We start from the raw sequence: 26,885 nt of genomic DNA on the forward strand, positions 1-26,885 counted from the left end.
GGCGGAGGATAGGATGAAGAGAGGAGGAAGAGAAGAGGGAGGAGGAGGGGGCGGGGGGGGGGGCAGCTCTACATCCCCGGATGTATGTAACAGACTCAACAAACTGATCCGCAAGGCCAGTGACGTTGTGGGGGTGGAGCTGGACTCTCTGACGGTGGTGGCAGAGAGGAGGATGCTGTCCAAGCTGCGGGGCATCTTGGACAATGTCTCACATCCTCTCCATGACGTACTGGTCGGACACAAGAGCAGCTTCAGTGGGAGACTCATTCCTCCCAAATGTCCAACAGAGCGCCACAGGAAATCATTCCTGCCTGTGTCCATCAGACTGTTCAGCTCCTCCCTCTGAGGGTCAGACACTCAGAAGACACAGACTGATTCTGGACCTGCTTCACCTGTTCATATACTACCTCATTATTTATTCTTTAAATGTTTCAGTGCAATACATACATATGTATATATACACATACATATACATTGTTATTGTATTTTTTTTAACTTTTATTTTTGACTTAAATACTGTAAATGTGTATATTTTTATTTTATTTTTATATTTTCTACATACTTTTAGCTCTAAATTTATGCTACTTTCTACTCTTGAATGGAGGCACCAGTACTGTACAATTCCCACCCCCCCGGGATCAATAAAGTATTTCTGATTCTGATGTGGAGACTCCTCTGCCAACAAGCTCGTCAGTCCGTTTACATCATGGGTCACTAACAGGCGGACCGCGGTCCGAGTCCGGACCCAGATGCCGTCCTATACGGACCCTGACCTATAATCAATAAATTATTAAGGGATTTTAAATTTTGACGGGACAGTGGTTTTGCGGATCAGGAAACTCACAGACCAATTGCATACGTGTTACGCCAGCCCACGTGACGCTACTCAGCCAATCAAATCTGTGCATTCCAGGCGATAAACACTGTGACTCTGAATACAGACAGACGGGAGAGGTGAGTGACCGACACAGGGAGAGAAGACACATTATTTATTGTGAAATTGGTTGAGACTGTGAAGATGTGAAACAGTTCACAAAGAAAAAGGGAAACTCAAGCTGCTGCTACACTTTTTGTTTTTCTAAAATTAAGCACTTTAAATATAAATATTGTTAACATGTGTTATTAACGTGAATTATTAACCTGCATTATCTTCATACAGCTATTCTAAATGAGTTCAGGCTGCTGAGCCTGAAACGAATATTCACGGTCACACCTGCTGAACGTTACCTGGTTGTGGACATAGGCCTCACACAGGTAACACCACACAGACAGGTCCGAGAAGCTCAGGACCACCGGGTGCTCTGCCACCACGCCGTGAGTCACCATGTGCTCATTAACATAACGACCACAGAACACCTGAGACAGGAAGCACAGCAGGTGAGACACGTGACATCATCAGCTGGTGAGACAGAGTATGTGATGGACAGGTGAGACAGGTCACCTGGTAGCAGGTGAGACAGGTCCAGTTCTCAGCGTCAGAGCCGCAGTCCTGACACGACAGGAAGACATCTATACCTGAGGGGGGGGGGGGGCTTAACCACATCCAGGTGAGGACACCAGGACAGAGGGTCCACCACATACAGAGGAGTCTGGAGACAGACAGACAGAGAGACATATGAAGAGATGTGAAACAGTTCACAAAGAAAAAGGGAAACTCAAGCTGCTGCTACACTTTTTGTTTTTCTAAAATGAAGCACTTTGTTTTAAGATGCACATTTTTTCAAAAGCTATTTTCTTTATTTTCTCTCTTGTATTTTTAAATGCAGCCCTTCTTTTACTTAATGAGAGAAGAACATTATACATATCTACAGTATTATGTATCTGTATAGTTCAATGTTAAGTGACAATAAATATTGTCATGTTTTTGAATTGTACTTTCTTTATTTGATTTGACAGTCAGTTGTTGATCACATGCAGACGTTGATACAACTACTAGGCTACTTCAATATATATCACACTAAATCACAACACAAGTTCGACATGATGATGTTCCGGACCTTTGCTTGGGGAAATTTTCTCTAACTGGACCTCTAACTGGAATTTTAGTTGAATATCCCTGGTTTACATAATGAAGCTCCGCAGCGCCTCCTGCAGGCGGAAATATCTGGACTGATAAACAGCTGCAGCTGTTCTACTCTACTCATTTATTAAGACAGTTCTACACCAACTCTTCCTCCATCAAACCGTCCTCTGCCCAAAGACAGGAAGTCAACATCAAAATAAAACTACTTCCAGGTTCTTTCTGCATCTTGGTGACTGCAGCTTCATCAGAAGATTCACTTACTGTTTCTGGAGCTTTCAGCCTTCATCAGTGGACGGGGTCTTTGTTTTGTTTTAACTTCGTGGTTTTAGTCAGAAATAAAAGTTTGTCTGGACGAAGACTGAACGAAATATCAATTCATCTAATAATAAATAGTTTGAATTAGGAAGGTTTTTAAGTGTTAAAAAGTAGATTTCACAGAAAAAGATGAATTTCAGATTCATCAGCTGCTTTATGAAACTGATTATTCACGTTGTTTCTCTTGTTTTCTTCATTATTACTCAATTAATGAGTGACTAATGACCAAGTGCTGGAGGAAGAACACAATACAGGAAACTAAAATACATACAAACCACATTTTAATAGTAATAAAACATTTACAACAGATGTTGTTCAGAAACAGAATATTGCACACAGACGTCCTCGTATCTCCACTGCCATCTCCGTCCCACACAGTCTGTAAATCAAACACACCTAAAACACAAAACATCAAACTGCTGAGTTTGAAACTTTTAGACTGAAGTTTGTAGCTAGAAAGTCTTTGTTTAAAGTTTGTAATTTCACGTCTTTACGTCCAGCTTTAGAAAAGATGTTCAAAAGTGTAGAAACAATATGAAGTATTCAGTTTACTGAACTACGATGGCAGAAAAGACTCCATGCTTCTGTCAACAACCTGTGATTAAAATATCATCTGAATATTATTAACACGTCAACATCAAATCATTTGTCTTTAACAGACACAAGTCAAACTCACAGCTTCCTGCAGGACGACAGGAAGTTCAACAGGAAGTTCAACAGGAACAAATGTTTTAGTCAGTTTTATAGATCAAATCAAAAGGAGAATCAGTCGGCCTCGATTGAAGCAAAAAGTGTGTCCTTGAACGCACCATCAGGGAGAGTCACCGCATGATGATGATGATGATGATGGTGTCACTTTATGTCACAGCTGAAAATGTATTCCGTTTTATCGAAGCTGAAGTCACTGTTGTAGCTTCAGGATTCAGACGCTCAGCGTGAAGTTTGAGTGATTAAAGCCCCACGACATCACTGACGTTCTGCTGGTGAACGCTCTGCTGGTGAACCCACAGCCTGCGGACGAGTTCTGACGATGAAGATGACGATGGGGATCTTCAGCACCAATCTGCAGTTAAAAAAATAAATAAATAAAAACAATTCTTCATTTGTTCTTTTTTGCTTGTGAGTTTGTATTTTGGCAGTTGTGGGACACCGTAGACGTCAAGGGATTCAACTACGTTTCCCACAAAGCACCACTGCTGCTGGCTGCGGTATCCATGGCAACGCACTAAACAGTCCAATCAGACTGAAGGAAGGGAAACTGAAAAAGAGCAAAAAAACAGAAACAGCCGTCATCCTCCTCTTCATCTCCTCCTTTTTATCTCCTCCTCATCTCCTTCTCATCTCCTCCTCCTTCTCTTCATCTCCTCCTTCTCTTCATCTCCTCCTCCTTTTTATCTCCTCCTCTCCTCCATCGCCTCCTCCTCCTCTCAGCTCCATGGAGGGACCTCCTCTCCAAACTTGGCCCAGTGAGCAGCGTTTTTAGCTTCAAACAGAATCTGAACACAAAAAAAGTTTATTCATGTACAATGACGAAAATATTAATAGTAATAATAATAACAATGTTATTATTAATAATAATAATACGAATAAAAATAATACAATAATTCATAACATGTCTGACTATAATATAATCCACTCTGTGGATATTATTGAGGATGTTGTGCATTCTGTACTGCAGTAGTCACTGTTGTTAATGTGTATTAACACGAATCATTAACGTGTGTTATTAACGTGTATTATTAATGTGGGTTATTAACGTGTATTATTAATGTGTATTGTTAACATGTATTATTAACGTGTATTGTTAACATGTGTTATTAACGTGTATTATTCGCGTTTATTATTAACATGTGTTAACGTGTATTATTAACATACTGTATGTGTTATTAACGTGTATTATTAACATGTGTTATTAATGTGTTAACGTGTATTGTTAACATTTATTGTTAACGTGTATTTTTAACGTGCGTTATTAACGTGTATCGTTAACGTGCGTTATTAACGTGTATTGTTAACGTGTTATTAACGTGTATTGTTAACGTGTATTATTAACGTGTATTGTTAACATGTGTTATTAACGTTTATTGTTAACGTGTATTATTAACGTGTATTGTTAACATGTGTTATTAACGTGAATTATTAACCTGCATTATCTTCATACAGCTATTCTAAATGAGTTCAGGCTGCTGAGCCTGAAACGAATATTCACGGTCACACCTGCTGAACGTTACCTGGTTGTGGACATAGGCCTCACACAGGTAACACCACACAGACAGGTCCGAGAAGCTCAGGACCACCGGGTGCTCTGCCACCACGCCGTGAGTCACCATGTGCTCATTAACATAACGACCACAGAACACCTGAGACAGGAAGCACAGCAGGTGAGACACGTGACATCATCAGCTGGTGAGACAGAGATGTGATGGACAGGTGAGACAGGTCACCTGGTAGCAGGTGAGACAGGTCCAGTTCTCAGCGTCAGAGCCGCAGTCCTGACACGACAGGAAGACATCTATACCTGAGGGGGGGGGGGGCTTAACCACATCCAGGTGAGGACACCAGGACAGAGGGTCCACCACATACAGAGGAGTCTGGAGACAGACAGACAGAGAGACAGGTTAGTAACATGAAGACAGACGGATAGAGAGACAGGTAATTATTAAATGATATAATAATATTTTCTGACGTCTGTCTGTCCTCCACACTTCAGCTCCAGAGACACCTGAGGCTTTGACCAACCACACGCTCCCTCTGTCTCTGGCTCCGGCCCCACTCCACCAGCAGCCTCGTCTCCAGGGGCAACCGACTCCAACGCTGCCACGGCAACAGCCTGCGAAGGGTTAATAAGATAAGAAGACATAACATAATAAATAAAATCCGTTATAATAAGACAGAACAAGAGGAAATGGAGACACAGTGAGCGTGAGGTGGACGAGTTACAGACAAGAGACAACAACAGCATCACAGACAGTGAGACTTGGACCATGTTGGAGACCCTGGATCTGGACGCCTGCCTTCAGAAAATGTTACCTCTTACATCAGATACCTGATCCGGACTCTGGTTCAGCCTCTGTGTAGTAACAGCAGTGCTGAGACAGTTTAACAGAAATGGATGTAGCCTCTGTGACGTCCCCCATTGGTTTGTGGACTACAGTTTTGAAGCCTCCAGTTTGGCATTTTGGTCGTCGCCATCTTGTTTTTCTGGAACCAGAAGTGACCATATTTGGACGAGAGGGTGAAGCCGGGGATCTGAGAACCCGAGAACACTCTGCACTCTACCTACACCTGCAACCTGACTGCACCTGGCTCCTGGCTACGCCGTATGAAGTAGCTTCTAACAAAGTTAGCCGACTCCTAAATGGGACCATAATCTACTAAATGTACATCATGCTGTATTGAAGAAGACTTGAAACTAGCGACTGAGACCATGAACTCATGAGGACAATGTTTACTGAGGTCATAAATCCAGTGAGTGGGTCATTCTCTCATAGACTTATATACCGTGGGTCACTAACAGGCGGACCGCGGTCCGAGTCCGGACCCAGATGCCGTCCTATACGGACCCTGACCTATAATCAATAAATTATTAAGGGATTTTAAATTTTGACAGGGCAGTGGTTTTGCGGATCAGGAAACTCACAGACCAATTGCATACGAGTTACGCCAGCCCACGTGACGCTACTCAGCCAATCAAATCTGTGCATTCCAGGCGATAAACACTGTGACTCTGAATACAGACAGACAAGAGAGGTGAGAGGCGAGTGACCGACACAGGGAGAGAAGACGGAGAGACGAGTGAGCGGGAGGGAGAGAAGACACATTATTTATTGTGAAATTGGTTGAGACTGTTAAGATGTAAAACAGTTCACAAAGAAAAAGGGAAACTCAAGCTGCTGCTACACTTTATTTTGTTTTTCTAAAATTAAGCACTTTGTTTTAAGATGTACATTTTTTCAAAAGCTATTTTATTTATTTTCTTTCTTGTATTTTTAAATGCAGCCCTTCTTTTACTTAATGAGAGAAGAACATTATACATATCTACAGTATTATATATCTGTATAGTTCAATGTTAAGTGACAATAAATATTGTCATGTTTTTGAATTGTACTTTCTTTATTTGATTTGACAGTCAGTTGTTGATCACATGCAGACGTTGATACAACTACTAGGCTACTTCAATATATATCACACTAAATCACAACGCAAGTTCGACATGATGATGTTCCGGACCTTTGCTTGGGGAAATTTTCTCTAACTGGACCTCTAACTGGAATATTAGTTGAATATCCCTGTTCTATACAATCAGACTTCTCTTTGCAACCAGTGGAGTCACCCCCTGCTGGCCATTACAAAGTTCAAGGTTTAAGGAACTTCAGCACTGGCTTCAGTTTTTGAGGTTGGTGCTTGAGCTGAAAGCAGAAATACAAATATACAACTGATGATTGATTGATTATCAACGATGTCTTCAGGATGGAAAGAATAACTGTGTAGCTGAACTCTGGAAGAATCCATGTTTACACAGTAATCAAGTACATGTGATCCTGTTTAGATATCTATGATAATCCTTCATTGATCACTTCAACTATGTATATTCACTGGAGTCAAACATGTGTCATCAATATGGTGATAACTTCCATTTATCATTTGGTTGGCTGACGTACTGCGATAAGCGTATTGCTTCACTTCTAGTTTCTGTGTCACTGGTAGCGTGTGTGTTTGGCTGCTCTAAGCTGAAAAAAGTTATATTTGTTTGTTATATATTTCATTACAGCGGCTAATCAGCCGCTAACCACTTAAACGTACACTAGTTCTGCTTAACACTGATAGTTCTCTCCTTCTTTTAGCGATCTTTTGTGCTAATCTCACAGTTGTTTACACTTAGTTGTTTAGTCGTAGTTCTGTTACTATTAAAGCTGTTATAGCTATTATTAATCTCAACTATTATTACAGCTGTAACTACTATTATCAGTCATATTTCCATTATTATTATAATTATAGCTGCTATGGCTACTGCTAGGGCTGCCATACATCTCTGCCTCTCCGCTTGTCTGTCTGTCTGTCTGCTATAGGCCAAAACAATGAAGTGTGGACTGTTAAACATCAGATCTCTGTCATCTAAAGCTGTATTAGTAAACGAGCTAATATCAGAGAATCATATTGATCTACTGTGTCTGACAGAAACCTGGCTGTGTCATGAAGAGTATGTCAGCCTGAATGAATCCACTCCGCCCAGTCATACTAATACTCACATCCCTCGAGGCACCGGCCGAGGAGGTGGAGCTGCAGCCATCTTTGACTCAAGCCTGTTGATGAACTCTAGACCTAAACTGGATTATAACTCATTGGAAAGCCTCGTTCTGAGTCTCTCACTCCCAACCTGGAAAACACTGTTCTATGTGGAACTATTCATGAGGGCGTTGATAAGGATAGCCTTGGTACTGCGTTTATCTCATTATTGGATTCGATCGGCTTCTGTCAGAAGGTACAGAAACCCACTCACTGTTTTAATCACACCCTTGACCTGGTTCTGACATATGGACTTGAAATTGAACATCTAAAAGTCTTTCCACAGAATCCTTTGTTATCAGACCATTATTTAATAACTTTTGAATTCCTATCTATCTGATAGTGCTGTAGCTAAATTTAAGGATGTAATTCCATCGGCATTAAATTCAATGCCATGTCTCAATACAACTGAGGACTCCTATGCTAACCTTCGTCCCTCTCAAATGGACGGTCTTGTTGACAGTGCTGCAAGCTCAATGCGACTGACACTTGACTCTATTGCCCCTCTTAAAAAGAAGATAATAAAACAAAGAAAGTCGGCTCCATGGTATAACACCCAAAGCCGCAAATTAAAGTAAACAGTGCAGAAACTTGAAAGGAAATGGCGCTCCACCAAACTGGAGGAATCACATTCAATTTGACAAGATAGTCTTAGAACTTATAGGAAGGCCCTCTGTAAAGCCAGAGCAGCCTATTACTCATCATTAATAGAAGAGAACAAGAACAACCCCAGGTTTCTCTTCAGCACTGTAGCCAGGCTGACAGAGAGTCACAGCTCTATGGAGCCATGTATTCCTATAACCCTCAGCAGTAATGACTTCATGAGCTTCTTTAATGATAAAATTCTAACTATTAGAGACAGAATTGATCACCTCCTGTCTTCAGGTGGTACCTTACCTTCAAACACAGGAATCTCAGAAACAGCTGTAAAACCTGATGTATATTTAGATTGCTTTTCTCCCATTGACCTTCACCAAATTACTAAAACCATCTCTTCATCTAAGCCATCAACTTGTCTCTTAGACCCCATCCCAACCTGGCTGCTTAAAGAGGTTTTACCTTTAGTCAGCACTTCTTTACTAGACATGATCAATCTGTCTTTATTAACAGGCTACGTACCTCAGTCCTTTAAAGTAGCTGTAATTAAACCTCTTCTTAAAAAGCCCACTCTTGATCCAGAGGTTTTAGCCAACTATAGACCTATAACTAACCTTCCCTTTCTCTCCAAGATTCTTGAGAAAGCAGTCGCCAACCAGCTGTGTGATTTTCTACATGACAATAAGTTGCTTGAGGACTTTCAGTCAGGTTTCAGAGCTCATCATAGCACAGAGACAGCACTGGTGAAAGTTACAAATGACCTTCTAACTGCATCAGACAAAGGACTTGTCTCTGTACTTGTTTTGTTAGATCTTAGTGCTGCATTCGACACCATTGATCATCATATCCTATTACAGAGACTGGAACATTTAATTGGCATCAAAGGAACCGCACTAAGCTGGTTTAAGTCGTATTCATCAGATCGATCTCAGTTTGTACATGTTAACGATGAATCCTCCATGTATGCCAAAGTCAGTCATGGAGTTCCACAAGGTTCTGTGCTTGGACCAATACTATTCACCTTATATATGCTTCTTTTAGGAGATATTATTAGAAAACACTCCATACGTTTTCATTGCTATGCGGATGATACCCAGTTATATCTATCGATCAAGCCAGAAGAACCTCATCAGTTAGCCAAGCTCCAAGCATGCCTTAAGGACATAAAGACCTGGATGACCTGCAATCATCTGATGTTGAAATCGGACAAGACAGAAGTTATTGTTCTTGGCCCTGAACACCTCAGAAACACAGTATCTAAGGATATTGTTACCCTAGATGGCATTGCCCTGGCCTCCAGCGCCACCGTGAGGAATCTCGGAGTTGTCTTTGATCAGGACATGTCCTTTAACTCCCACGTAAAACAAACTTCAAGGACGGCCTTCTTTCACCTCCATAACATTGAAACATCAGGAAGATCCTGTCTCAAACAGATGCAAACTAGTCCATGCATTTGTCACGTCTAGGCTGGATTATTGCAATTCCTTATTATCAGGCTGTCCCAATAAGTCCCTGAGGACTCTCCAGCTGATCCAGAATGCTGCAGCACGTGTACTGACAGGAACCAGGAAAAGAGATCATATTTCTCCTGTATTAGCTTCGCTGCACTGGCTCCCTGTAAAATCTAGAATAGAGTTTAAAATCCTTCTCCTGACCTACAAAGCTCTTACTGGTCAAGCACCATCATATTTTAAAGAACTCATAGTACCCTATTACCCCACTAGAGCGCTGCGCTCCCAGAATGCAGGGTTACTTGTGGTTCCAAAAGCAGAACAGGAGCCAGAGCCTTCAGCTATCAAGCTCCTCTCCTGTGGAATCGGCTCCCTGTTTGGGTCCAGGAGGCAGACACACTCTCTACTTTTCGGAGTAGGCTTAAAACTTTGCTTTTTGATAAAGCTTATAGTTAAGGGCTGGCTCAGGCCTGCCTGGACCAGCCCCTAGTTATGCTGCTATAGGGCTAGACTGCTGGGGGACTTCCCATGATGCACTGAGCTTTCCTCCTCTCCCTCTCCATCTTTACACATTCATGTCCCTCCAATGCATGTTGCTAACTTTGTATCTTCCCGGAGTTTCTTTGTGCTTTGTCGTCTCGCAGGTTCCTGTGGATCGTGGTCCTGGTACACCTGGGTGCTGCTGCCATGGGCCTGCCTGACTCTCATCACTACAATTATTATGTTTAGTCGTAGTTCTGTTACTATTAAAGCTGTTATAGCTATTATTAATCTCAACTATTATTACAGCTGTAACTACTATTATCAGTCATATTTCCATTATTATTATAATTATAGCTGCTATGGCTACTGCTAGTGCTGCCATACATCTCTGCCTCTCCGCTTGTCTGTCTGTCTGTCTGTGTCTCTACGTCTATCTCCCTCTCTCTCCCTCTCTCGCCCATCTAGAGTCTGGTTCTGCTCGAGGTTTCTGCCTCTTAAAGGAAGTTCTTCCTCTCCTCTGTCTCCATAGTGCTTCTCATGGTGGGAACTGTTGGGTCTCTGTAATAACATTATAAAGAGTTGGTCTAGACCTGCTCTATTTGTAAAGTGTCATGAGAGGACTTTTGTTGTGATTTGGCGCTATATAAATAAAATTGAATTGATAATTGAATTGAGTTTAGACATAAAATACACTTTATACCTTTAATTCAGTTCCTTCAGTCTTCATTACAGGTATTATCTGAGTCTGGACAGACGTGGATGGAAACTGAAACCTGACTGGTTGGAGGAGTCAAACAACCGGTAACAGGGTGATAACTCTAGTTCTATCATGAATGTCCTGTTCTGTATCTGTGTTTTTACGTATTTTATCGGTCCTTATTTGCTTCTGTGTTATCTATTGTTTCTCAGCTTTATTATCTTCTGTTGTCACAGAACAAAGTGTACACCGTACAAAGATTATGCTGTTTGTATGCACATGTTTCAATAGGAGCCGATTGTTGAGTTCAGTATCTGATACGTGAACAGATACATTAAAGAATGTTACATTTGCACCATTATTCATAATATAAAGTCATATTTCAGAGTGAGAAAAGATGACGTTTTTATCATCATGTCAAACAGCATATTTGACATTATGACGCATTTTTATTGTCTTATAATAAGAGCTGCTTACCTGAGGCTGTGGCAGCGTACTCTCTGCTGATTGGCTCTGCTCAGGAGTCACTTCACCTGACCCCGCCTTCACTTCACCTTCACAGGTGACCTTCTCTGGGCTAAGGCGGACCTTCGGCCTGGCCCCGCCCACCGGGGTGGACATAGCAGGAGGTTGGTTGGCTGAGGTTTGACTGATGTCCAAATTGGCCAATCCCTGAGTGAGCTGCTCAAGACTGTGCATCGTCTGATTGGACGAAAACAACAAAGGAGGAGACACAAAAGTCTAGTTTCATATTTTTTTTCCTTCCGATATGAATCTAAAAACTCTGAATCACAGAACTTTTTCTTTGACAGAGCATTACCGTTGTGTCCTCCGGTCCTGTAGGGGGCAGTGGTGGTCTGACTGTGCTGCTCTGCTCTGATTTCCTGCCTTTTCCTTTAGAACTACGTTTCCCGCGATGCTTCAGGGAGGGCACCATCGCCCGGACAGACTCTGAGACTGAGAGAGTCAGGAGGTTATTAAAAGAAAACAAAATGGAACAAAAGAAATATAATACAAATAAAATCAAATAGATGAAATCCTGTACTGTGTATCCTCAGTGACTTCCAGTAGGGGGCGTGGTGTTGGATGACCTCGTTGATCGTTGTCACGGCGCTGTGATGAGGAGGGGGGAGGGGTTTCACCAAGGAGGGAGGAGGGTCTCCTAGCAACACGCTGGTGCACATCGCCATGGAGTCAGAGATAGATGATAAGTTATAACCTCCCTGAGAACGAGAGAGATCAGTTGAGTTATGTGAAACCTGGAGTCACTCCATGTATTAGCCAGGCTGTCATTTTCACAATAAGTTGGGCTTCTCCGAAATGCCATCAATTTGCGAGTTGTAATATACATAGGAAAAAAGGTTGAAAGCAATTTGAAATAGTAATAATAAAAGAAATAGTTTTTGTCTGGTTTTCAACAGAGTAAATATCTGCATCTCAATGGAGGAGAGTGTCCGGGAATATAAGAACCATGTTGATGGAACTCTTAATGTCAGAAATATGCATCATCATAATCATAATCGATCATAATCATGCATCATGCAACAAAACGTTTATATTAATGGATTTTGACTCTTGTCTTGTTTTGTACTTTTGAAAACTATAGTTCCCATAATGCTTTGGGGGATGTAAACAGAAGTATAAGTGGAGTCAGTGAGTTAGCTGTCAGCTTCAACTTGAGTCTATATTTGTTCATTTGTTTTTGTTTATTTGGTCACATGGTCCCCATTAAAGCAGCTGAATCAGCTGTTAGCAGCTCCTGTCTGCAGTGTCCTCATGGATGGACAGACAACTATCACTGATCACTGAGACACTGAAGGAAACTTAAAAACAGGAGGATTCTCAGGCAGGTTCTGCAGCGTCTTTCTCTGTGTCTTTGATCCTCAGGAAGTGTAAGTCACACTGAATGTAAACATGTTTCATGTTTTATGACTCTGAGGAAGTACGATGACATCACTTCACTACTCACCTCCAGTATGAGTAGGACCCGCCCTCCGGCCAGTGACATCAGCAGGTGTGTGAGGTGGGCGTATCCCTCCGGGGTCACATGATATCCACCCAGCGGATCCCCCCGAGCCGCATCGAACCCGGCCGACACCAGAACCAGCCCAGGGTTAAACTGCAGAGAGGAGATCGACCAATCAGAGGACTCCGTTAGGTGTAATCAATTGAGTTTGTGTGTATGTTTGTTTCAGTGTGTGTGTTGTTACCTCGGTGGCGATCGGCATGACGATGCGGTGAAAGGCAGCAAGGTAGTCGGAGTCACCCATCCGCCCTCCGCTCCACGCTACATTGACATTAAACCCCGCCCCCTTGGACACGCCCACCCTGTCAGGGGCGGCGTCCTCTGACGACGGGAAGAACATCCCGTTGTCATAGCGATGGAGGGAGATGTACAGGACACTGGAGACAGAGACGATCATCAACTCACTTCAACTCACTTCACGTCACACAGTAACATTCACTTCACTTCGCCTCCTCACCTGTTGTCGTCCTCGAACATGTGCTGCGTCCCATTGCCGTGGTGAACGTCCCAGTCCAGGATGAGGACTCTCAGCGGTGCATCATGGGACATTTTCTGAGCATGGCGAGCGGCGAGCGCTGCCGTGTTGAAGAAACAGAAACCACAGGGAGAATCTGCCTCTGCATGATGACCAGGAGGACGAACGATCGCCACGCCGTTACTCACCTGCAGAGGCCGCCAGAAACACTCATCTTAAAATGTACATACTGTATTATGTTAGCTTCGTGTTAGCTTCATGTTAGCATCTGTCCACCAGTCTGGTTCAGACTGAAATATCTGAACAACTATTGGATGGACTTCACGTTATTCACTTTTGGCAGCTTTACTCAAAAATCATTAAAGTGGCAACAGACAAGTTTTTTTCTTCAGCTTGTCATCATGAAGTAAATGTTGCACACGCTGTAACGGCGGTAGAATAATGACACCATCAGTGTTTAGACGGGTTCCTTATAAGCCTCTCTGTCACTGTGCAGGTCTGTCTGCCACCGGGGACGATCTGCCGGGAAACTGAAGGCTTCATTTGCAAAGTTTTCTAAAATCCTGTTTTGGTTTCGTCATTATGGGATGTTGAGTGCGGCTTGCTGTAGCTGCGTGTGTGTGTGTGTGTGTGTGTGTGTGTGTTACCTGTCCTGTGAGGATCCTCTCCACAGTGTTGAAGCAGCCTCCAGCAGCCAGCAGAGCAGACTGGAAGCTCTGGTTGTTGATGAAGATGGAGTTGAACTCGTTTCCTAGTTTGTGCAGATCTCTGGGCTTCATCACTGCTGTGGCTTTCATCTGCTTAATGTGCTGTGCACTGAACACACACACACACACACACACACACACATTACTTTTTTATTATCACGCTTTTATGTGATGATATTTTGAAATATTTTGAAAAGAATAATCTGAATATTAATTGTAATAAAAACTATCGTTAGTTGCAGCTCTACAACAATACCTCTACAAGTGTTTTTTAAACTAAACTCATAAAATAAAATAAACTTAATAAACATTTCAAATAAAACAATAAACTTGTCAGCACTCTCTGTTGGACAAACTGTGTTGTTGATTCCACCAACACATTATATATATCTGATATACTGATTTATCTGTCAGGCTCTGTTAACCTGCACTTGAATGTTATTAGTGGATTCAAACAAAAAAAAATAAAAATGTACGTACCTGTGACACCTGGACAATTCATCCTCTGTTGCTAAGCGAGCTGGTATCCGTTGGCAACGATCAACCAATCCCAGCTGCTGATGTTTGGAGAAGATTTTAAAGATTCTCTGAGGCTGTTCGGGGTGATGTCTACAGAGACACAGTGGGATTTAAATGGTTTATTTATCTTTGTAGATATATATATATATATATATATCTAATTAATCCACATCATATTTAAAAGGTAACTCACCTGTCCCACATGTTCAGGTGCTCCATCATCCTCTCATCATAAACCAGACCTGTTGTCGTGGCAACAGAGGGGCCAGGGCCGTTCTGCTTTGTGCTCTGCTCATTGGTTGTTGCTCTGATGACACTACCCCCAGCCAATGGGCCACCTTCTGCACAGGAAACAGGAAGCAGTTTAGAAAGTTTAGAAAGTCTGTCAAGTAACTGCGGCTGGTGGTCGGACTGTGTGCAGCTCCTTGCAGCTGATTGGCTGCTGGTCTATGTGACCAACAGTTGGAATTGGCTGCTGTTTGTTCAGGTAAGAACAGGGTCTCACACAGAAGTTCACTACAGGAAATAAGATGTCTGCAGGTTAAATAGTCTTGTTGTTCCATGTCTACATTTGTCAGGGATCAGCTACGAAACACATTCATCTCATACCAGCACATGAGATTTAGGCAAAAATAAGCATTTCACTTCATCGACATGTTTCATTCTTTGACTATTTACATTAATATTTGGTAAAGTATTGAGCCTCATGTTAGCATCCCTCCTAACATCAGTGTCATCATTGATGTACAAACTGAATAATAAAGGCTGTAGTGTGGAGCCTTGAGGTACTCCCACAGTACAGATGAGTGTATTATCTGTAGTATATTGTGGTTTTATGATACTGAAAGCTGTATATTTTCATTACGCTGTACATTTAAGAGAGTTGAAAATTAGCAATAGCTATAAAGCACATCAGTTTCATGCTCTGTGCTAAGTCCCCATCAAATAAAATCAATACAAAATATAAGTACTGAACGGTGAACTGTGTCTACATTTCAAAGTAGAGCTCAGGTTTTATTTATAGTCTTACCCAGTGTTTGCAGGGAGGCCCAGTGTGGATACAGAGCTGAGACAGTCTGAGAGATCGACTGCAAAGCACTGACAGACAGAGACAGACAGGTGGTTATTAATCAGCCAGTGTTACTGATGAACTCTGTGGCTGTATCCGGTACCGCCTACTACAGACACATGCAGAATATTGTGGGTCGCAGTATGCGAGGTAGATTGGAGATCCGAATCAGTACGATATCCAGTGTACTGCGTATAGTTGACTCAGGTGTTCCACATGTTACCTGTCAGACGGAGCAGTGGGCGGAGTCAGAGGAGGGCAGGATCCTCCCAGCAGAGCTCTGACACAGGCTGCAGCGCCCTGTGCTGTCGACTGCAGGTTATAACCTCCCTACAAACACACACACACACACACACACACACACACACACACACACACACACACACACACACACACACACACACACACACACACACACACACACAGCTTACATATCTGACATTAATCAGAAATCACCTTTAGTGATCAGCTGTTTTACAGAGGTGTTCTCCAGTTTGAACTGGTGCACACCTCCTGACAGAGTGTGTTGATCCTGATGAAGATGAGTTTTGAATATTGAGACTTCTGTCCTGAGTTATCTAACCTGTAATATAAACTCACTGCTGAGTTCCTACAACTGAACATATGTGAGAAATTAAAACTAAATGCAGTTAAAGTCGCGATGACAGAGAAATATCATAGGAATATTTTAAATATTACAATGCCATGCAGTATGTTAAACGTATTGTAATGTAATTGAATACACGAATAAACCTCCCAGAGACTATTTCATACAGGGCCTGAACAATTATGTTTTAGTACTTGTTAACAGTGTCTCTCAACAACATGAAATATAATAATATATATATTATTTAATAAGTTATTTTCATCACACAGAACTGGAGTTTCTGTGTAAATAATGAAACGAGATGTTTCAGTATTTTATAAGATGAGCCGACACAAACAAACAAAGCTCATAGAGATTTACTGAAGTAAAAGTACTAATACCACATTGTTCAAATATTCTGTTGCAAGTCCTGCATTCAAAGTAAAAGTATGGAAGGTAATCTGTGAAGTAACTAAAGCTGCTATAAAGTACAATGAAGTACAGTACTTGAGTAAATGTATTTGGTTACAGCAGGTGGAGGGAAACCCACATGGATCGCCATCATTAATTATAAACATGTTTTCATGAGTCGTGATTTCTGCTGCTGATGTTTTACCTCGAGAGCGAGAACGAGTCGACCTTCTGCCAAAGTCATCAACATGTGAGTCAGAACGTGGAAACACTGAGGACTCACACACATCTCCCCCTGAACACACACACACACACACACACACACACACACACACACACACACACACACACACACACACACACACACACACAGTTAGATTAGAGACGACACAGTAAAGAAATACTTCCTGTCACTGATCTCAGGTCTGTGGAGGTCTTACCTTCTGATCTCCAACTGCAGCATCAAATCCAGCAGAGACCAGAACCAGCTGAGGCTGAAACTGAAAACACACAGATCTCAAATACATAAAGAATCTTTGTTTATCACAGTGAGATGTTTCCTGTGTGTGTTTGTGTGTGTGTGTGTGTGTGTGTTACCTCGTGGGCTACAGGTAGCAGCAGTTGTTGAAAAGCTGCGATGTAATCAGCGTCTGTCATCCCCGTCTGAAGACAGAAAACAGAGCGATGAGTCCAGGAGGAAGACAGACCTCCAGTGGTGACAACAGTTAAAGGGTCACTTCCTGTCTCTCTCTTTGCTGAATTTCACTTTCAACTAACAGACGGAAAAAACAACGAAGCCTTCGTCATCCGAGCAGACGAGACAGCAGTTTAACGCAGTATAATGTGATGCTGCAGCTTCCTCTCTCCAACAGAAAACAGACTCTTACTTTGGCAAGTCTTTAAAGCACTGGCTGTGTTCAAACTTGAAAAGAAGTTTACTGTCTGTTAGCTGCTCTGGTGTTCAACAAACAGCAGTGGACTCTGGTCTGGTCTAACCCTGAAGACCTTTGCTAGCTTGCTGGTCCCTCCGATGTAGAGAACATTAAAAAACAGGCCCACCTGGACCCACGTCCACACATGACCAGCACAGACACACAGTGACCTGGCTTTGTTCTGAGGTAGGTAGGGGGACAGTCTCAGGTCAGTCCTGATACCAAGCATGTCCACAGCACAGAGAGTTTATTAAAGCAGACTGAACTGGACCCTGAACGCGCAGCATTACATGAACCATGAGAGGAGGCACCTTGTTCCAGGGCAGGTTGATGGTTCGGCCTTCAGCTCGTCCGCTGCCCACAAACTGACTGTCAGACTCTGGGAGGTGAGGCCAGAAAGACCCCGCCTCATACCTGTGGACGCTGAAGTACAGGACACTGACACGAACACACACACACACAGTTTAATTCTTTGTTTCTTTGTGAAGAAAACAGAGTTTGTAACAATGAAGGAGGATCAGGACAGTACCTGGGGTCTTCCTGGAACAGGTACTGGATTCCCTGACCATGATGAACATCCCAGTCCACTATCAACACCCTGACACACACACACAGTCATTACATTGATAAAGCAGTTTCAACAATAAGACTTCTGGTGCGAACCTCTGACCTTCAGAATAAAAGCAGTCTGGGTTCGATAGCATTAACATTGTGTCATTTTTTAGCACAGATTAATAATCAGAGTCAGAGTGGCCATAAGCCAATCAGAGCAGAGTATCAATCAGACTGATTATTAAAGTAATCTACATTAATAAAGTTCAGATCAGAAGACGTGTTTATAGATAGAACTTAAATGGCTCGTCTTTATACTCACACACACACCTACCTGCTGACTGAGTGTCTGGTCCGAGCGTATCGCGCTGCGATCGCCACGTTGTTGAAAATACAGAAACCGTTCGACTCGTTAGACTGAGCGTGATGACCTGGAGGTCTGAAAGACAGACAGGCAGACAGACAGACAGACAGACATGTGATTTATCTGTTTGAACTCGTTATGTTTCATTATCAGTTCAGCTGATTTCAGCTTTTAATGTGAAGAGTAGCAGGAAGTGATGGCTTTGAATTATCAGGGACTCAGGGATCATGGAACTGGTCCCAGTTAAACTTCCTGCTGGTAAACTGGTGAATGTTTGACTTGACGAGCTGACGAGGAGCACCTGAACGCAGCATAAGAAGCTGTAGTTGTTACCTGATGACAGCGAATCCGTTCCTGAGTTCAGAGGTCAAGACCTGATCGACGAGCTGGAGGACTGAACCCACCGCCGACACACACACATGGAAGGACTCCTGACACACACACGCACAGATGTTTCAGTGTTTGAAAGTCTAATAAATATAATAACTGATTCAAATATTTTTGTTGTGTTAATGTTATTAATCACTGCTGATTAAAAAGCAACATGTATTTTATTTTGTTATTTTCATTTTCTGTGTGTGTGTGTGTGTGTGTGTGTGTGTGTGTGTGTGTGTGTGTGTTCTTACAGGATGAAGGTAAACGGAGTCATATTTCTCAGACAGAGTCTGTAGTTCACTTTCTGTCATTGTCTGAGTCGACTTCATCAAATCCACATACTGTTTCCTACAAACACACAAAGGACAGGCAGTTAGAGTACTGCAGAGTACTGCAAAGTACTGCAGAGTACATCAGAGTATGTAATGACACTGGTCCTGGATCATTTCCTGTTCCTGATCAGTCCCGATCAGTTATTGATTGTGTTGAATTGTCTTCATGTTGGATTTAAATGTTCTATAAATAGACATGTGTTCCTGTTATTGTGTCCACCCTGCAGATACATGAAGTGAGACTCACATGTGAGCAAGCAGCAGCTCTTCTTCTGTAGCTTCTCTGGGCTGAAACACAGACGGACCACTGACATCAGTACACACACACACACATATACATATATATATATATATATATATATATATACACCAGTTATACACACACACACACATTGTTTAGTGTTATATGTACATTACATGGTGTACGAGGACGAAGCAGGACTGTAGTAGAAGGTTAAACAAAGTATTTCTGTTTAACATCAGATGTTTCTGAATCCTGATTTGTGCTCAGACAAATGTGACATCACCTTGTTCCAGCTGAGCCCCGCCCACTTTAAACCAGAAATCTGCCGTGTGGAACAGAAACTGTTGAGCGGTTTGTGAAAACTTCTGCTTTCTGTTAAACGTTAGTAAAGTAAACACTAGTCTTGTCCTGCAAGTCACTTTTGCCTTTTTCAATATTTAACAAGACTGTGAACATTAACCAAAACACAACCACGAGAAGTTTAATCGTGCTTCAGTTGAAGAAAACGTTTTCTCATTACACTGATAGAAAACGTGTTCAGGGTCGTGGTCTACAGGTGAAATGTGTGTCTGTGTGACTGAACCAGCTCAATGATCCAAAGCCTTCACATCTTTAGACTTAAAGCAGAGAGAGACAGACAGACAGAGACAGACAGACAGACAGAGACAGACAGACCGCCACTCTGATGCAGTGAGACAGCAGCTCTTGTCTCTCCAGCTCCTTCATGATGGACGTCACTCTGTCTGGACTCTCTGGATGACTGAACAACAACAACAGCAGCATAGTAACTGTCACTCTGTAAGAACGTTTCACTGAACAAGACAAGTCCAAGTGTTTGTTTTATATTCATATGCTGAGTCAAGTTGACTGAGGACACAGGTGGGCAGGTTACCTGGAGTCCTGCAGGTTCTTATGGTGAGTGAAGATCTCAGAGTAAACCAGACCTGTTCCACTGGCTGCTGATCTGCTGGACAGATCCTGAACACACACACACACACACACACACACACACACAACAAAGATCCAGAGTCAAACCGGCAGCTTCACAGTTCCTGTTCCTGGTCAAGCTAGCGAGCACACTAAGCCGTCATGGTGTTGGTGCTGCATCTGTCGGTGATGTTGAGGTTCAGTACTTGTGTCTGGTGGAGTCTGGTGGGTTTGTGAACGTACAGTAAGCTAACAATATGATGGTGTTCAACTTTTCATCTGTAACGTCCTAAACCAGGACATCAATGAGTCCAGACATAAATCCTCCGTTTGAGCCGTAGACTGTATATAAAGATGTCCGACACGTCTCCACCTCAGAGTGTATATGAAGATGTCCGACGCGTCTCCACCACAGACTGTATATAAAGATGTCCGACACGTCTCCACCACAGACTGTATATAAAGATGGCTGACGCGTCTCCACCACAGACTGTATGTAAAGATGTCCGACACGTCTCCACCACAGACTGTATGTAAAGATGTCCGACACGTCTCCACCACAGACTGTATATAAAGATGGCTGACGCGTCTCCACCGCAGACTGTATATAAAGATCTCCGATGCGTCTCCACCACAGACTGTATGTAAAGATGGCTGACGCGTCTCCACCACAGACTGTATGTAAAGATGGCCGACAGCTGTCAATCATGACGTTTCACCCTGTTTTTATAGCATCAAATAACTAATTAAACCAAACTGATCAGAAAAACAAACACTTGAACAAACATCAGCTGAGAAGAACTACCTGAAATGACAGAAACCATCTTTGGGGAAAATGTATTTGGTATTTGATGTGTACTTTGACTTGTCAGTTCGTCCCATCTGCATCAGGTGGCGGGGCTTATGACCTACACTGCAGCCAGCCACCAGGTGGCGATCAAGATGTTTTGGCTTCACTTTTAGGGAGCGGTCACGTGGTCCATTATTTATGTGCAGTCTATGCTTTGAACGTGTTCCACCACCTCAGCTCCCTGCTCCCTCTGATCCTACAGACGCTCCCATAGAAGCACTGAATAAATCAGTGACTGGATCAGACAAAATGTCCTCCAGTTAAACAGCTCAGCTTCAGTCTCTAACGTTGAAGACCACAAACCAGACCAGAGATCTGGGTGTAGTCCTGGACTCGGACCTGAACTTTAACATCCACATGAATACTGTCACCTGAAGAATTAATCAAGACTTATCTTCAGTCTGTACAGGTCTCAGATCAGACAGCTGCACCTGGTTCAGACTCCTCACTAAGACCAGGAGAGACCACATCAGTCCAGTTCTTAGATCTTTACATTGGCTTCCTGTTGAATTGACTTTCAAATACTCCTGTTGGTTTATAATGCACTAAATGGACATCTTAGATGGTAATAGTGTGGATTGGTATATATTTGTTCAGAGTCTCACCAGCATCTGCAGTCTGTCGTTCAGCTCCTCCTCTTCCTCCCTGCTCCTCTCCATCCTTCCTCTCCTCTTCGCCTCCTGCAGACTGCTTCCTCCTTTCCTTTCCTCCTTTGCTATCCTGCTGCTGTTGCACTGAAAACAAAAACGGGAACGTTTCAACTCTGATGAAGCTGCTGAGTCTCAAAGAACAACGTTCAGACAAACCTGAAATAAAGAAACAGAAGAAGAAAAGTCAAAAGGCCAGAGAAGACAGGAGGACAGAGGAGAGGACGAGTTGCTGACTCCTGTTTCAGACTGACTTCACTCAAACACTCATCTACTAAACCATGACGTGAAGTGAGTCAAGTGGACCTGAGGTCAGACTCCACCTCAGGCAGATGATTGACAGCTGCAGAATCAATGCTCTGCAGAGAGGGTGATCGGCTGCAACCTCCCATCTCTTCAGGACCTGTACTCCTCCAGGACCCTGAGGAGAGCAGGGAAGATCGCTGCCGACCCCTCCCACCCCGGACACCATCTGTTCGACCCCCTCCCCTCTGGCAGGAGGCTGCGGTCCATCAGGACCAAAACCTCCCGCCACAAAAACAATTTCTTCCACTCTGCAGTCAACCTGACAAACTCTCACTGACCCCCCCCCCCCCCCCCCCACCCCAGAACACAAACACAAGCTATACGTTATATTAACGTACATCACCCCTGTCCCCACTAAGTTACATTAACGCACTCACCCCCCTACTGGACACTTTATCTGGACACTTTACTTTATTCTGGTCACTGCACTGTTTGTTATTTATCTTATCTTATTTTTATTTTTATTCTTATTCTTATTCTTATTTTAGCTTTTATATTCTACTTATTTGTTATCAAAACAATAGCACCTTCAGACCACAGCAAATTCCTTGTAATGTATGTTACTTGGCAATAAACAGTTTCTGATTCTGATTCTGATTCTGAATAATAATTAGAGTTCTGGATGTTTTTGTTCACAAATGATCTCACAGAACAAAAACACACTGTAGAAGTTATTTAGATGTATAATATATATATATCATATTATATTATATATAAATCTGTTTCCTGCAGATATTGAAACGTTTCACTCGTTGTAAAACTGATCTGAGTGGAGTTTGAACTTTGTCAACGTGTGTGTGTGTGTGTGTGTGTGTGTGTGTGTGTGTGTGTGTGTATGTCAGCTGACCAACCTGAGGAGACAGACGAGGAGATCTTCTGACTGACTTCAGTCCAGATCCTGGAGGATCTGATCCAGACTGCATCTCTGATCCACCTGAATGAAACAACATGATCCAACAGAGTGAACAGCAGCAACACTCAAGAGCTGATCAGTGATCAGTTTGCTGATTGTTGTTTGAACCAACTGATGAGTCATTTATGTGTTCGAACAAATCTTCAGTTTACTGAGACAGAAGAGACCTGGTCCAGAGTCTTCCATCATCTGGAGTCCTTTAACACAGTATGAAGAGAAAGTGGCATGAGAGGCAGGAAGAGGTTCTTAGTACATTTACTCAAGTACTGTACTTAAGTACAACTTTGAGGTACTTGTACTTTACTTGAGTATTTCCATTTTCTGCTACTCCTCCTCTTCCACATCTCAGAGGAAATATTGTCCTTTTCACTTCACTCCATTTATCTGACACGTCAGTGACTTTACAGATGAAAACATGAAGAGTTTATTAAATCTGATGTTTTGTTATTAACCAGTTTATCATTAAGTCCAGCTGAATCGATCAGTCCATTAATGGATCAGTGGACTGACAGGAAGTGAACTGATGGTGTGAAACCATTTCCTGGTTCCAGCTGTTCAGATGCAGATGTGCTGCTTTCCCTCTGAATGCTGTTAATAATTGTAATGTCTTGTTAATAACATGGAGCTTTGTGAAGGCGTCACTTTGGGCTCTGAGTCAATGTGACCAAACGATCGATCGATTAATGGAGAAAATAATCAGCTGATTCATCCACAGCGAACTAATAATCATTAGCTGATAGTTCAGAATGAGCTCCACCTCAACTCCAACAGTAACATCCTGCTTCACATTAATGATGAGGAATAATCCTCTAATGACAGAATCTATAACAGGAAGACAGTCACAGGAGGACAGTCACAGGAGGACAGACACAGGAGGACAGACACAGGAGGACAGACACAGGGGACATCTGACTGCTGGAGTACTTTAAGGACATCTGACTGATTATACTCACAGACTGTTACTGGAACAGAGTATTTGTACTGTGTGGTATTCGTACTTTTGCTGCAGTAAAGGATCCGAGTACTTCCTGCAGCTGTTTCATGTCTTCATGTCTTTCATGTCAGAGACACGGGGTCTATTTATTATCATTGTTTATGTTCCGTTTTTGTCTGGCACGTAAGGAAGACCTGGTTCAACAGTTGGACATGTTATCAATAAACATACTGCTGGAAACTAAACTGACTCTCTCGTACTGTTTCTGATCCGGGTCTCTGGACTCTCTGAATGATGAACTGTACTTACCTGCAGCAGCGTCAATAATCAATAATCAATAATCGAACCCTCTGATCAGAAGGATCCTGCAGTGCGTCAGCGAGTATTTGACAGTATTTGTTATCGCGATGTTTCCAGCCTGAACTATATATTATAACGTTATAGCTGTTTAACACAAACGGACGAGAAACACGGGAACTAACCGAAAACAGGTGACTGACAGCTGTCCAAACAGCCTGGCCCGGACCAGGACCAGGACCACCAGGTCAGGACTAGGACCAGGACCCGGAGCAGAAGCAGCCTCTGGCTGTGGAGTTATCCCGTTAGCCTCTCTGTTAGCTTGCAGTGGGACATGAATCAGAAGTTCGGACTTACAGCAGCTTCCTGTTTCTCTTTTTCTGCTCCTCTCCGAGCTACTGGGCGCCAACTGAACACCACGACTGTCGCACGCATGTGACGTCACCCTGCAGGGCGCCGGCGCTAACCGATGATCAACTGTGTGCTGACCACAATACAGTAGACTGTATATGAAGTCTAGGGGCGTCACAGTCTGTGGTTCTGACCAGTACTACCCATGATGGTGCCGGTCCAGGAGCCAGTCTCAGTTCTTTGCTGTATTAAGCTCTGACACTGGACCCTTCCCTCTGCACTGCTACCAGAGCTGGGACTCAGAAGAACCAGCAGTGTTCCCAAACTTAGATCCTCGATTTAACAGTCAACATTTCTACTGTTAGACCCGGTCTGGCTCCACCTGCCCCCCCGGATCTGATATCTGCTGCTGCAGCCTTCAGTGTGAATCTGGATCAACATTCAATACAGAACAAATATCCTGCAAAAACAACAAAACAAGATTTGATAAAGATGTTGTGTTGAACTTCTTAATGCCAATAAAATACAATATTATGATTATATAATTACTTATACATTCTGCTTATCAATGTAAATCTATCTGTAATCCTAAAGGAAATTATTATTAAAACTTAATGTATTATTATTATATAAAATGTAAAATATAGGATATATATTTGTAATGATTGTTAGTAATAAAGTGAGAGAGGTTCCTTCTTGGATTTGACAGCAGTTGTATCCAGTAAAACGTGTTGAAGAGGTTTGGACTGGATTATCACGTCAGATATGAGACCTGAAGAGGAGACTGGATCACTTTGGACCTGGTCTTCAAGATGTTTCATTACAAACAAATACAGAGATCAAACTCCTCCAACAAAACATTCTCTGTAAATCATAAACTTGTTTTCCAGCTGTTCTTATACTGTTATTGTACATATGTTTGTTGTGATATTGCTGTTAATATTTCCTGGATTTATGAAGACGTACTGTTTGGTTTTAATGTCTGCAGCTCCACATAAAAAAAATATTATTTAATCTCCACACCATTACAACAGACAATCTGTTTAAAATGTTTAATAAAGCATTTTTAATGAAACATCAGTTTGAATACAACAACAACATGAACAAAATATAATACAAAATATAAAAACAAGTGTAGCAGAACACTGAGATATAAAATAATGAGATAAAAGGACAATAAGGATAAAAAACTAAGTGCAATAAAAACCGAACATATTAAAGTTTTAGCTGTATGAACTGTTCAATATTCAATAAACTAATAACCAGATGAATAAATACAGACAAAATGTAGATTTTATACCAAGAAAATGTGAATAATGTGATAAATGTTGAAGAAATCAGCTCACAATAAAAGAGTTTAGTTCAGCTCATTTTCAGCTGATTGCAGCAGGTTTAGTGTTTAGAGTGATGTGATTGGCTGTTCGTTCACTGAAACCAAAGACTTTATGATGAAAAATGACATGATGGAAACAGTGATGTGAAATAAAAAAGGCTCCACTTTAACGAAGCTATAAGATTGTAGTAGTTTATATTTTTGTTTTATGATTAATGTGTGACATTAGGATTAATAAAGTACTCATCTCCATATCTCCAGAATGAAATAAAGACCACCAGCAAAAGGCTCTTATTGTGAAAAGATGTTATATTTATAATGAGCTGTTTTATTTCATTTATTGCATCATGACACATTTTGTCTGCATGTTTTCATGTGAACGCCTTATTGATTTATATCAAATGTGAAACACTTGTGATTCTGTTGACATTCATAAGACTGTAGTGTTTTATCCATGTGTCCCCATAGCAACAGTAACATCTCTGATTAGTGGAATCATGGGTAGTGTAGTACTAACTGCTTGTTTCTGTATTCAGTTAATACTGTTGGGCTCCTGATGAGAACCCACGTGTTGATAGAAATACTGTGTTTACGTCAGACTGACCAATGAGCTGCAGACAGATTCACATAAAAAAGAAAACAGTATCTCATTACTTCAAAAAAGATCTCTTCTTTATCTCCTAATTACGATTAAACACATAACTATGAGATCTTTTCTTGTAGTTATGGGATGAGGTGTCCATGTTTGTTTCTGTGTACGCTGCCTCTGCTTCCCACAATGCATTCTGTTGCTTTGCGATCTCAAGACTGAAATATTTAAATCCATCGATCTCTACCTGTCTATTTCTCTCTATACCCTCTAGATGTGTGTCTGTCTACCTGT

At 42.1% G+C, this 26,885-nt stretch overlaps 1 protein-coding gene across 1 annotated transcript; it reads right to left on the reverse strand.

The window, feature by feature from the left end:
• Positions 1–2,602: 2,602 nt before the first annotated feature.
• Positions 2,603–24,623, reverse strand: hdac6 (histone deacetylase 6). Its single transcript, XM_070909668.1, has 30 exons — positions 24,504–24,623; positions 23,026–23,108; positions 21,827–21,955; positions 20,337–20,422; positions 20,120–20,204; positions 19,448–19,488; positions 19,120–19,216; positions 18,827–18,924; positions 18,464–18,568; positions 18,107–18,175; positions 17,889–18,015; positions 17,243–17,308; positions 17,086–17,145; positions 16,851–16,940; positions 15,872–15,978; positions 15,610–15,677; positions 14,773–14,920; positions 14,541–14,669; positions 14,001–14,169; positions 13,336–13,541; positions 13,063–13,255; positions 12,822–12,971; positions 11,898–12,075; positions 11,673–11,809; positions 11,330–11,554; positions 5,025–5,168; positions 4,783–4,929; positions 4,570–4,698; positions 3,148–3,834; positions 2,603–2,734 (listed from the first exon to the last, which is right to left on the reverse strand). The coding sequence occupies exons 2-29, from the start codon at positions 23,095–23,097 to the stop codon at positions 3,766–3,768; spliced, it is 3,324 nt and encodes a 1,107-aa protein (XP_070765769.1). The 5' UTR covers positions 23,098–23,108; positions 24,504–24,623; the 3' UTR covers positions 2,603–2,734; positions 3,148–3,765.
• Between the last annotated feature and the right edge of the window lie 2,262 nt (positions 24,624–26,885).

This window comes from Enoplosus armatus, chromosome 8 (genome assembly GCF_043641665.1).
Source record: "Enoplosus armatus isolate fEnoArm2 chromosome 8, fEnoArm2.hap1, whole genome shotgun sequence".
NCBI lineage: Eukaryota > Metazoa > Chordata > Actinopteri > Centrarchiformes > Enoplosidae > Enoplosus > Enoplosus armatus.